Raw genomic sequence first — 13,662 nt, 5'->3', positions numbered from 1 at the left:
CGTAACGACCTATTCAAGTTTATATTGAGCAACAGTGGCATCTGCCGGTCGGAAAGGGTGTGACAGGCCCACGTTAACAACAAAGCAAAAAGTACAAAATCTCAAACACGAGTTCAATTTTAAAGTGACTATAGTATTAACTTTGCATTTAACGGCGCCGGTACTTTGTTTTATCGCAATGAACGCAGCACGTCCTGTAAGAAACAAGAAAGTTTATTGTGGAGCAACTTTTGGTTAGTCACGACCAAACGAGCTCAATCTCATAGTTAGATCTTGACGAAACCCACGGGACATATATTATACACTGCGTACTTTTCTCATTTCACAAACCGAGAACGCTTTATAATAAACGCATAACATAAAGTAAAGCATAAACCAAACGTGGGCAGAGTCCTGCGCCTCGTTTCCGATTCTGCGCAGTGGAGCCCATCCGCCTCAGTCGAGCGTCTGAGAGAGTTGTGCGGAAAAACAGATGAAGTCCAGAAATTGGTTACAAAGTAGCGATTTACACCACGATGAGCGATACGATTCTCGACGACAATGCGTCTTCTTTATCAATCCCGACAGACATCGCCCGACACATGTTAGATCTAGACGAAGACGATGACTTGGAAGTTTTCAGTAAGGTAATTCATACATTTAGGAAAAGCTGATGTCAACCGAGAGTTGTGGAGATTATGGGGAAGTCAAACTGAGCGTCAAGTTCTCACGAACGGAAACTTTGTAACACTTTGTACGTTGGGGAAACTTTAAGCACGTCCTCTGCTTGAATGTCGGTAACTTTGTAACGTTACGTTACGCGCTTTTGAGTGTCGGTGAAACAGACACAACACTAAAACTGTGACAGAATCTTTTCAACATTGATCACGTGAACATCTCTGGCTGTGATCTGTTCTGTGGTTTCAAAGGTCGCTTTTTACCGCCACACTTTTCAGAGATCAGTTTTTTCCTACCAAAGTAAACGTCTGTGTAAAAGGGGGATTATAAATTAAAGATGCCAAATAAATGTTGCGCTGTCAACTTCTCTATAACTATTGCGGTGTTGCAGTTTGTGACAGTGAATGGTGATGAATGGGAGTGACGTGTTTTGCCTTTTATCTAGGTTGTAGTGTATGCAGGGCTGTCGGTTTTGCTGACTGTGGGTCAGTTTGTTGAGACGGGAAACAGACGCAGCTGTGGGGATTTGCATGCGTCGGTGTTCGGACCATCAGTAGGGAAATCAGATGTTTGATCAAAACAACACTCGCAAAACAGGTTTAGGAGAGGATTGCGAACAGCTTTAAAAGGTTCAGGGGCTGTTGGTTTGAAGTTTTGTTTTAACAGAGAATCATGTAAGGTTGAAAGATGCAAGGATGCACTTACACTGAGGTGATCATTATATTCATATGCAGGCTGTAATGTTGTACTTCAAGGGGCTTCAAAGAAAACAACAATGGTGGTACTATTGTTCGTAGATATGTGTAATACAATATCCGCCATTCACACAAACTCAATTCAAATTTATGAGAATAAAATGAAAGAAATATGATCAAATCCATGAATCATTATATCTGGGATGTTCCTTATCTGAGGGAATGAATGAAGTAACAGAGTAATGATGAACAATGGTGCTGCTCATATTTGTAGACTAAACACGGTGTTATAATGTTACTTTTTGCAAAATTGTCCAGGGTGAAAACTCAATGAATGAATGAATGGCACTGAAAACTGTAAAACTGAACATTTCTGTGCCACTTATTTACAGATTTGCAAGACTTTTTCAACCGGTTGTCGGTTTTCTCCGGAACGGCGGATAAAACAAGCTACGACTGGCTTGTTTCTGCAATTGAAAGCTGCACGCTATTCACGACTTTTATTGATTTAAGAAAATCAAAAATAAGTTGTGAGCAAGTGTTTTCTTGCTTTATGTTTGATCACGCGGGTTTGATTATTGGGAAAATGTTGACATTTCGCTCAAGTCCAAGAACATCAAGTAAGTCGGCTTATATTATGTTTCAAACAGAGAGGGCGATAGAGAGGAAGTGATGGACGAAGCATTGTAACGTAAAAAATCCCACGTGTCATTTTTTGGAGGATGTATTGACAGAAATGTAATATACATAACTATGTGTGCAGAGGTGTATAAAGGAGTGAGCCATTGGTTGCATTTCGCAACCTCACCGCTAGATGCCACTTAATTTCATACACTGGACCTTTAAAACAGGACATGCATCACCCCCACATCCAAAAGCGCTGTTTAAGTTTTTCGCTTATCTGCAAAACGTTGCCTATGTGTTTCTTTCATGTTACCAAAACCACATAACGTATTTTTGCAGGAGACGACAGAAGGAAGCTCTTTCAACGCCTCCATGCCGACCTCCCCTGGTTCAATGATCAACCAGTACAAGTTTGAGGAAGAAGAGGAAGATATTGACACCAAAGACATTTTTGTCCTAGTTGATAACCCTGAGAGTCATGTGACTGCTATAGAGACGTACATAACTTACAGGGTTGTGACTAAGGTATAACATATCTAAGTACAAGTTTACTAAATTTGTGCTAGTGAACGATAAATCATTCTTCCTTTTTTCCACCGTTCTTACATCAGACCACTCGGAGCGAGTTTGACTCGAGTGAGTTTGAGGTGCGAAGGCGATACCAGGACTTCCTGTGGCTAAAGACACGTCTGGAAGAGGCTAATCCCACGCTTATTGTCCATGTAGGTGAATTGTCTGTCTTTTTGTTAAACATGCTGTTGAAACGAATAGAAGTCTATGGGACAGTGTTTTTCAAAAGGTTTTAAAAGCCGAAATTGAAAGATTGTATTTTTAACACAGCAGCACTCGCGTTAACTCCCCATGCAAATCTATTATTTGACCTGTAAGTATTGGATATATGTTAACACAGACAGTGATTTTATCTACATTTGTTTAACTAATATGTACTTTCTATTTGTTCCGTCAGCCACTACCAGAGAAGTTTGTGATGAAGGGAATGGTGGAGAGGTTTAATGAAGATTTCCTGGAGAAGAGGAGAAGAGCGCTGAACAGGTTTCTGAACAGAATAGCAGATCATCCGATTTTCTCCAGCACAGAGGATTTTAAGATCTTTCTCACAGCAGACGTCGGGGTAAGATACAAACACACGTGACCAATATGTCTATGTGGACCACTCAACATTATTTCAGACACTGTAAATGTCAAGTTAGAATTGCTATATTCAAGAGAAGTTCACCCAAAAATTTCACAATTAAGAGTTTGAGAATTTCTGGGGTGCCCCAGAAATCCCAGTTGCTAACATTCTTTCAAATTTCTTTCTTTCCGTTCAACCAAACAAAGTCATTTATACAGATTTGAAACAACTTGAGGTTGAGTAACAGGTTTGGGTGAACTATCCCTTTAACCCCACACATACCTATATATTGCTTATGTTCTTTTACTAGTTATTCATATTAAAGTTTTATTTTTAATTGTTAAAAGTGATATCATTTTATAGTGATATAAAAGTGGTGCCATTCTACATGGTATTTTAATATTGGGATATTTCTGAGAATTTCAAGAATGAACCAAACACACACACACACACACACACAGCTCTCGCTGATATTCACCGACCTGCTGTGTTTTCTTTATATGTAATCTCAGTTTTTATATGTAATCTGCATTTGAGTACAGATAATGTGACAGTTCCTGTGTTTATTCTCAGCTGGGTGACCTTTTAAGATAAGTACTTTATAAAGATGCCTTCTGCCAGTCATAATAGTGTTGTTATGGATATCCAAAGCTTTGTATGTTGACAATTTATCACCTTTTTACTCTGTTGGTGCCATTACTGGCTGACTACTCTGAGTATTTTGCTGAATAAAACACGGTAGAAAAACGTTATTTTTGTCCATAAAGCTATATCAAAGACTTGCTCCGATCCTCCGTCCAGGCCTTGACGTCTCATAAGAAACTGGGTCCAGGGTTTCTCAGCAGAATGGGGGAATCTGTGAGGGGCCTCGCTGCCACCGTCAGAGGGGTCCGAAATCGTCCGGAAGAATTCACAGCCATGCAGGAGTACGTAGAGGCCTTCGGACAGAAGATCAGCTCAGTCGATAAAGTCACACAAAGAATCGTCAGAGAGCAGAAAGGTTGGACTCGTTCACACCTTATTTACTAGTCTGATTCATAGCGAATGGAAAGTATTTGCATGAGTGTGGAATTATGGGAACTAACGGGCATAAATCTGCCGCCTCTGTCACAGAGTACTTGGAGGATCTGAAGGAATGTGCGCCAACGTACACCCTGTGGTCAAACTCTGAGGAGGAGCTGGCAGAGCCCCTGAGGGGCATGGCAAGCTGTCTGGAGAGATGCTACCAAGAGACAGAGGAGCAGGTCAAAGAGCTCAATGATAACCTCAATCCGACCCTTCATGAATACGTCCTCTGTACTGAGACCCTCAAGGTAGACCAACTTCCCTTCTCATGCTTAAATCTGAGTGGTTGTTTATTTGTTGTGGCCAAATAATATAAAGGTACTTTGGTTGAGTTGACCTGCTTGTCTACCAGGTGTAAAAATCACATTTGAATTGACGCGTCCTCTGCTGCTTTTCGTCGCATTTGTGCTGTTGTTAGCGACATAAACCTCTCCAAACGGAGATCGATGTTTTTCAAAGATAATTAAATATTTCATCCAGCCTTCAATTTAATTAAAAGGTAATGATTGACATTTTCATGAGTATCGATCATGGCTTTTTAGACGGTGCTCAGGAGGCGAGACAACATCCAGGCGGAGTTCGAGGCGAAGACCGAAGCCCTCCTCGCCAAGCATGCCGACAGGGAATCGGTAGGTCTATTATTGACTGTTCCCATTCTCCACGTAATCCATTCGCTGCTCTTTTGAAACCTCTCTGAGATTATTTTTATAAAAACAGAGCTCTAGCTGTCATATCTGCTTTCATTAGATATTCCTCGTGGGCTGTAAAAGGAATTTGGAGAGATTATATGCATATCTTAAGATTGCAGTAGGTCTCCTCTTAAGCACTTCAAGTAGGACGGTTTAAATATTACCCATATGGTCCGAGCTAATATTGTCAAATTGAAGTCCTTTCAGTTTATTTATTATCTGTACTGTCATGTATCACGGCCACACATATTGAACACTTGGAAAGGGCATTATTGGACAAAGTACCGATGGTTTCCAGAGAAGCTTAGCAGTGCCTCGGCTGTATTGTCGATTTAATGACGAACTGTTACTGAGCGTTGCCCTCTTCTGATTTTCATAGTTTATTCAAAATCCAATATCTGAAATGGAAAAAAAGAAGTTAGAGAAAGCACAGACAAAGTCTTAGTATATATAAGTTCCTTTTATAAAAATCCATTGGAAAAACATTCCTGGTGTGCCTATTGAGACAAAACAATGGCAGTGACATATTTTAAGATATGTTACTACAAGCTGTTTCAGTTTAGACAGCTTAACAATTCATTTTAGTCTAGGACTAGCTTTAAGCCCCGTCTGTGTATTATTCATATTTAATTTGATTTGGAATTTGTTTTAAAATTGCACATAAAAGATATTCATATTTAAAAAATAAATAGTTATTTTCTCATTTATCTCAACTCTCTTTGGGGGGGGAGATCATATCGACCGGTCAATATCGTGAATCGTATCGCACCGTGAGCTGAGGGAATGTTTCATACCTAGCCAATTCCCAATAAACACACATACTGAAGAAAAAAAAATGTAATGCCGCAGTCACACTTGAATATTCCCTCTATTGACTTCAATACATACGCATGCGAATGCGACAGACCCGAAACGCATGCCCGTCCAATGATATTTTGCTTCGTAGCAAAGTTAAAGTTTGGTGAGTCCCGACAATATGATGACCCATACACGAAATGTGACCTCTGCATTGAACCCATCCAGAGAGTAGTGAGCACGCGCACAGCAAGTCGTGAACACACGTACACCCGGAGCAGTGGGCAGCTATCACTGCAACGCCCGTAGTTTTTTGACCATCGTGCTTAATTATTTGCGGCATTTTGGCCGAAGCGCTGCTCAATTTCTAACTCTACTTCACTTCATTCTCACTATTGCTCATGTGTCCATTGAAGGATTCTAAGGTGCTGAGTTTAGCATGGGACAACTTGGTGGGACGGTCCCCTGAGGAAGCCAAACAGCAGAAACAGCAAAAACTTGAAGGGGAGATTATGGAGGTAATATTTCCTGTGAGTGCTTGGGGTTGGACTGGCTTGTATGGTTTTCAGGGAACTGGTTTTTAGAGGTCACCACGCCCAGATATGAGGGCGTGTTGTTGCTATTACTTTGTTTTACGTGTTTTTCTATCTCAGCCCTGGGTCGGGATTTGGCTTTTTTGCTTGAGTGCTGTGGTTTGTTCTGCTGGTGCTTCTTGCAATGCTCGCTGTTATCCTGTGGCTACTTAGAGCGGATAAGCTGTCTTATGTCTCAGTCTGCTGACCGTGTTCGCGCCGTAGCCTTTCTTTTAGAGAACAGACGTGTGGTGCTCTTTTATGTAAACCTGAAATGCTTCATCATCTGTATCAGTTGTACTAACTGATAACTACTCCTGATATTGATGATACGTAGAGTCAGGAATTGAAAAATCCCGACAACTCTCTATAAGCCTGTGATGTGCTCTTCATCCAGTAGAGGGCAGTAAAGATCATTGGAAAATCTTTCATGCCAAAAGTGATTTCCTCCAGAAAGTCTTAATAGACGAGGCCATTATTTCAGTCAACATCACGTTTCTGAAAAGCTTTACGTGAAATACTAAAAATAGATGTTAAGCTATGAATATTGTGCAATAGGTTGCACTTACAAAGTTTGCACTTTGCAAATCTTTTCAATAGGAGATTTGAATATCTCTGTAATATTTAATAGGAATATGTCATGCTTAAAGATAAAAAATAATGTTAGGCGCAGTTTGTTCCATTGCATTTGGCTTAGATGTGTAAGTTAGATCTGTGTGAAGATCTAATATCGTTTGTTTTCCAAATGCTCCTTACTTTGATATCTTGTTATCCAATGACAATGACAATGAAGTGTGGCTTTGCTGTCTTAACATTTTAAAGCTCCTGTATGTGGTGTGTCCTCCAGTTGCACGCATCGCTCAAAATTCATTTCTAATGACGATAAGATTTAGTTTGTTAGTCCGTGTGTGTTTTATTAACAGCGAGTGCTGATCAGCGTAACTAATGATCTGGCCTTGTTGTCAGTAGGGCGATGCGGCTCCAGACAGCTTCAACGATGCTTCGTGTCCCCAGAGCCCTGTCTCTGTTCACCAAACACAACTTCTGTTTCACAAGAAAGCCTCACATCACCACACACACATACTAGAATGAAATGAGATGGAAATATAACAAACAACCACCTTGACCTTCATTAGCTTACCAGTCAATAAACATATCCCTCTCTCTCAGCCCACTAACATCGGTGTGTTTACTGTTCATCTCTTTCTCAAACGTGTCATCTAAACTTCTCAGAGTATAATAGAGAGTTCTTTGGGTCCAGTTAGAAGATGGTGTAGTGACAGGACGGTAGCGAGGATGGTGGATATAACTTATATACAGACGAACCGCACAATGAATTTGTCCCAATACTTAGTTTGTTGCCTGTGTAGACGGCATTTTAAGGCATCGAGTGTTATAATATATATAGGAGAATAGTTTCACACAACACAGTACCAGAATCATAAACAAAATGACTTTAAAATAAAAAATTTAAATGAGATACTATGAACATGAACTGCATTGCCCAGCAATATGCTAAATTATCAACACGAAACGGGCTGTGTATTATTCTACCTGATGTCTTTGTGGTACTCGAGTGTTTCTGTCTTTTGTCAGATAAAATGCCTGTGATGGTCCTCATTTGTAAGTCGCTTTTCATATAAGCCTTTTGTGAAAAACTACATACAAAGGAAAATTGATAGTTATGTAAGTGGATTTTAAATAGCTTTTGAATTTCAATGGATTAATGGTCTAGGAAGCAATACTCGACTGCCAAAATCCTTGCTTGTTAACCAGTGGTTGGATAAAAAAATGGACAAACCCAGCCATTGGTTTAAATGATCCTAGATAATGTTCATATTCGACCCAACCGTGATTCAAAACAACCCATAGCATTCATAAGAGGGCACATGGTGTTTCCTCGTTGCGAGCGTTTCTGGGTTGTGTATTTGTTCACCTCGCAAATGTATTTTTCTATTTTCATTATCGATTTAGTTCAATGATAAAATGACACGGAGTCTGTAGGCGTCACCTTTCCTTGCCGTTTGTAACCCTTTGTACATGATTATTATACGACCAATGGCTTATAATTTTATTTAGTCTGCTATTTTCAGAAGACAACTGTAGACTGCAAACCCACTAGGTTTCGGAACAGAGGCAATATAAAATAGATATCTGACAGTTATTGTCTGCGGTCTGGTTTGAAAATAGATTCATAGCTGTCAGATAGGCTTCGCGTCGTTCTGTTAAACAACTTGGACATTTTTTAAAGAACTTGCAGCGAGCCAAGAAACATATTAACTTCCAGTTTATGTGAGCGAACCAAATTTATAGCGGCATGTTCAGAAGATTGTTACAAGCGTAAAGAAGCTTTTACGCTCTAAAATGCATGTATTTCAGCTACCTAGTGGTGGAGGAGTTATTGTCTTGCTTCCATCCTATTTCAACGTGTCAGTGCTTTGTAACCTATCTTCTCTGGGGTCACAAGTCAGGATTAGGGTTGGACCAATGTATCCAAAACTGCATATTCCTGTACTACAAGTCCTGTAAAATTAGGTTGGTTTGTGTTTCTGTTCGGGCATGTTTTGGGATGTAATGAAGCATTTTGTCCATCAACAAACAGTTTTATAAATCTTAAGGCTGTTGACATGCTCAAACATACAGTATAATCCGTCTCTAAATTCATCTCTTATAACACATTCTTTAAAATAATAATAAACTAATCGACCTCTCGAGTCAACTAATCGATTACTGGGAAACTCGGCAACCCATCCTCTTTCAGGTTGACGTCTGGTGATATTATATCTTTGTGTGTTCGTCTGTGTTCAGATTAGGGAAGACTTGAACAAGATGGAGGACAGGCTGGAGTTGGCAAATAATGCATTAAAGAGCGACTGGACCCGCTGGAAGAAGGTCATGAGGACTGATCTACGATCAGCCTTCATGGACACGGCAGAGAAGAACGTGAACTGCTATGAGAAGGTGAGAGATTTTCTAACGTATATGCTATTGTGCTCACGGTTTCGACCTCAGAAAGATGCAAAATAGTTCATTTCAAAAGTACAGAGAGACTTTTATGATCTTTTGTTTTAAAAAAGAAAGAGCAATCCTGGCTTCCACGAGATGCCTCCTTTAAATGTAATTGAGAATATTTCAAAAGCGAGAGACAAACGTTCAAAGCTCCAGGATGGAAAATATAGTCCCTGTTAAAGACTTGGACAAACTGCTGACAGATTTGAGAGAGATGTATGTGGCCATCTGCCTGCACACATTTAAATGGCTGCCCTGGATATGTGCCAGCAGGGGGAGGTAGTATCTCATTTTTATTCCCGCTGACAAGTAATTGCCTTCCAAGTCAATAACAGTTTGGGCGCGGGCCTTAAAAAGTCTCAAAAAGTATTACATTCAGATTCTACGGGTCCTTTTTCTATTTTGGTCACATTTCAGCAAAAAAAGCTTTCCGTCTGACGAACCAAATGACTGTTTAAAATCAATGAACAGACCTAAGATTTTTCTCCCCGTGATACTAGTACAGCTAGTTTCAAATGTTGAAATGCAAGTTTTATATAAATGTCTAGAACGATGAGGGTGAAATTATCAATAAAAAAAGTTTTCACAAACAGCATTAGGCAGCATCAACACAGCCAGTTTGCTGAGTCAATAGTCAAAAGATTTTAAAGATACTAACGCTCTAAGCTGAAGTTGGTGGATGTTTAACATTCGCGTGCTATTTGGTACAGACAACACAGCAGCCATGTACTGTAACATGGCAACATCAGAGGATTACCATGGAGACGCCATAGCAACAAGGCTGTTGCTGAAAAGATGGCAAAGACAAGGCACCAGTAACAAAATGATTAAGTTCGACCAAAGCAGAGACTTCAGAGGATTTTCAAACAGACTGCAAAAACGTTGTTTACGAAACCAGAGTTAAACAAAAAGTTGATGCAATGCTTCACATTTTGCTCTCTATTTGAACTATTCTAGTTGAAACAATGAAATGCTTTTCACAGTCTGATCTGCACACTTGGTCTCATGCGTTTCTGTGTTTATGCGTGTTATTTGCACTAGCATCAAAGTACCACAAGGAAGGCAAACTTTTTATGGTTTCACTCTCGCCGTACTTTGGTCGGATCTTGCGGCGGCGCATCGAGTCGAACAAGCCTATTGTAACATCATTGCAGCTGTTAGTATGTAGCTGTGTGCATTGTTTTCCAAAAAAAGCATTTTTGTTATTTATTCTGAGGGATGCGAAAGATTTTCGAAGGTAAGGTACATTGTGTTTGAAGTTTTGAAACGGTTTTGGGTTTTTTCCCTCCTTCCAAATGTACCGTTCTTGCAGCTGAAGTAATTTACCTCCGGCAGATGGAGAAATTGTTTAGACAAGTCATTCTCCCTCTGAGATTAGAAAATACATTTTCCACCTCTGAATGGAACCGCACCATTTTCCTTCTTATTTGACCGGCTGAAGATAAAAGAATCAACCTACATCATTTCTTAAAGTCCACAAGAAATCAAAATTGAACCTCTTTACTTTGTGCATTTTACTAGTTTTGTGGTGAATTCATCAGTGAATGCTAATTTTTGTCAAAATCTAGAATGGATGTCTTTACAGCTTGGGCAGAACATCCATTAACCCCTCCCCTTCAAATGCCCTCTAATTTCCTCTTAAAAATGATATGAAAGGTCCGACGTGTCATTTTTTGGAGGATCTATTGACAGAAATGCAATATAATATACATAACTATGTCTAGAGAGGTGTATATACACCGTGGGTCCCCTTACATGGAATTCGCCATGTTGTTACTACAGTGGCCCTAAACGGACATACTACTCTACAGGGCATGTTTCATAAAAACGTTATCGTCTTCGGCAAAGAAGCGACAATTTGATGACATCTTTGTCCTGTTTCAGCCGCCATAGTGCTTTGAAAGCGAGGTTGACTGAGCCGTGGCTTGCAATTTGCAACCTCACCACTAGATGCTGCCAAATTTCTGGATCTTTAAATAAAACTAACCAAAACTCTAGTCTAACGTGACCTTCGTACCAAATCCCTGTCCTGTAAATCCAGATCTCATCTTTCTCTCATTGAGGGTTACACATATCCAAACTTTTGGCTGAATTCTCTCCGGAGACAAATACAGCTGTGTCCTAACGTGATTCAGAAGCCCACCAGCAAACCCCCACACAGGCGGCCTGTCTAAAGTCATTTACTGAGGTCATGTCAAATTCTGTGCTTAAGGAACACATTGACAAACTGCTTTTGACAGCCGGCGGTAACAACCGACGTGCCTTCAGGATATCTTCCATGACACACTCGCAAGTGGCTTGTGGTTTGGGCCGAGGGGCTGTTGTGGGTGAGGTGTTTAGGGGCTTGGGCGGAAGTTGATGAGTCCCAGTCGGGACATTTATCAAAGGCTTAGGAAGTGACACCTAAGTGGCACGCGGGTTGAAGGGCGACCACAGCTTGTGAATAAAATAAAAACACAGAATGCCTGTATGGTGTAAGTGTTTACCGCCTGTATATGTTACATATGTTAGAGAGATTTTATGGATGAAAGAATATAAGAAATTAATTTTACTTCAGTGAATGAGTAGCACTACTTATTGTTTAAAATCTGTGTTAAACATGTTTATTAAACAATAGGTAGAACAATGTTTAATATATTTGTCTTCTCTTGCAGTGTTTGGCTGTATGGGAGTCATTCCTGCTGTCTCAGAGAACAGATGCTGAAGGAACTCAAGTGTCGGACTCTTCCTGAACTCCCATGGTGCTTTTAGCTGAAAGGAGGACCACCAAAAGTAGCTTTTTTTTTGCAGACAAACGGATGCTTTCCATTTGGAGACAAACAAATACCAAAAAAGGAACCACAGGACTCTGCAAACCTCTCCTAGCATTCACTGGCAGACCCAGAAAGAGATCTATAATAGAAATATAGTTTTCTCTCATCAATACGTTTGCCCCAAAGCACTCTTTTGTCCTCTAATGCTTTTAATAATGGCTTTAAAAATAATATTGCCAAATGTTTTATATTGAGACATTTTTCATTTTTGTTTCTTCAAATCTTGAGATTGGGTTTCAGGGCATGAGAAGAATAATGCAATTCATGAAAAATGAGGATGCACGCATCCAGGCTTTATTGCTTCATCTGACCTTTATATCGTGCTTTCACTAAGGATTTAATCTATATGATTTTTTTAGAATGATATGTCCTGCCCTTTTACAGATCGATGCAAAATCTGTTTACCTTTTATCAGAGCTGACTCACCTCAAAAACTTTCCTAGTGTATAAATAAATATAAATGCACCCTGAATGGATGCATTTATCATTGCATTCTTCTATTCTGGTGCTATGAGTTAAAGGATGATATTTTTTTACATTTGCATTAATTAAGCATCAATAGAATTGAATTATTGCCAATGAATACGAAACAAGCAAATCGATATTAATAGTATGATTCTAATGCCGTGCACTAATGTCTGCAATACTATTGCAGACTGACTTTAAATACTTACTGCACGGTGGGGAAATGTTCGTTATTAAATTAACTTTTTCAATGATGTATTTGTTGGATAACTGTAAAAAATATTGTAATTGAAAGGATACAAATATTTGTTTGTGGTGGTTTTTATATTCTCTCTCAAGGAAGACGGAGCAAACAGCTGCACAATGGATCCCAAAGTGGGTTATCGCACCTGAAGTGTATTAAATGCAAAAAACAACAACTTTACCATAATGTTGTTTTTAAATGATTGCTATAAATGAATGTTTAGAGGGAATCTGATTAATAAAAAAAGCTGAATTATGTCAAATCGGCAATCATATCACTGCTTAACTCCTATATATTTAAAACACAATTGAAATCATTGGCAGCTTTTGAACTGCATCACATTTCATGTCCATGTCTTGTGGCAAAGCTAATTGCGTCATCACATCTTATGTGATGAGCTTACACATATAACACATATTTAATGAAGGAACAATGTTTTTGAGTCCAACCATGTTTTTTCCCAAATCCAAGAATCCCCATGTAGTTGGAAGTAAAGTTCCAGCTTGTTCGGCCATACAATCATAACCAACATTTGAAAGTTTAGCTGGCAAGAATCTGCCCTGCTTTGTGGATCTTCCTCATTGTGAGATGGAGTAGGGAAGTGACCGCTGACCACAGTGACCAGATGGATCAAACAGCCACAGGGAAGCCCACCGTTTCTTTTCAGCTGTCATTATTTTCTCTCTTTTACAGCATTTACCAGCTCAAAGCTTTTTCGAAGCAGTCGAGGAAAGACATTATTTCCACAAGGGGCAAATACCTAAAGTTCATTAGGTCATAATGGAAATGGATTTTGTTAGAAACTATTACATTTGCCTCTGATATTTCTCCTGAAATTCCTTCAAGGAACACAACAGAAATAAATGGAAGTTGAGACAAAAAAATGCTGCAGAACGATT

At 39.5% G+C, this 13,662-nt stretch overlaps 1 protein-coding gene across 2 annotated transcripts; it reads left to right on the top strand.

Annotated features, from left to right (window-relative positions):
• Nucleotides 1-370: 370 nt before the first annotated feature.
• On the top strand, nucleotides 371-13,061 carry snx7 (sorting nexin 7). 2 transcript variants are annotated; one of them, XM_079447394.1, is made up of 10 exons: nucleotides 374-626; nucleotides 2,316-2,501; nucleotides 2,588-2,698; nucleotides 2,944-3,108; nucleotides 3,913-4,111; nucleotides 4,225-4,424; nucleotides 4,719-4,805; nucleotides 6,077-6,178; nucleotides 9,041-9,193; nucleotides 11,896-13,036. In XM_079447394.1, the coding sequence occupies exons 1-10, from the start codon at nucleotides 516-518 to the stop codon at nucleotides 11,971-11,973; spliced, it is 1,392 nt and encodes a 463-aa protein (XP_079303520.1). In that variant the 5' UTR covers nucleotides 374-515; the 3' UTR covers nucleotides 11,974-13,036. The 2 variants fall into 2 exon arrangements, with proteins under 2 accessions (XP_079303521.1, XP_079303520.1); XM_079447395.1 differs by lacking the exon at nucleotides 6,077-6,178 and having other exon boundaries at nucleotides 371-626; nucleotides 11,896-13,061.
• Nucleotides 13,062-13,662: the final 601 nt, after the last annotated feature.

The sequence above is a fragment of the Barbatula barbatula genome, assembly GCF_947034865.1.
Source record: "Barbatula barbatula genome assembly, chromosome: 23".
In the NCBI taxonomy this organism is placed as follows: Eukaryota; Metazoa; Chordata; class Actinopteri; order Cypriniformes; family Nemacheilidae; genus Barbatula; species Barbatula barbatula.
Note: the sequence above shows the minus strand (reverse complement) of the source record. Positions and strands in the feature narration are given on the sequence as shown.

Coding starts and splice junctions, on each gene's coding strand:
- snx7 (XM_079447394.1), top strand. CDS start 516: ATGAGCGATACGATTCTCGACGACAATGCGTCTTCTTTATCAATCCCG. Junction 2,699..2,943: donor ATCCCACGCTTATTGTCCAT/GTAGGTGAATTG, acceptor TTGTTCCGTCAG/CCACTACCAGAGAAGTTTGT. Junction 9,194..11,895: donor ACGTGAACTGCTATGAGAAG/GTGAGAGATTTT, acceptor CTTCTCTTGCAG/TGTTTGGCTGTATGGGAGTC.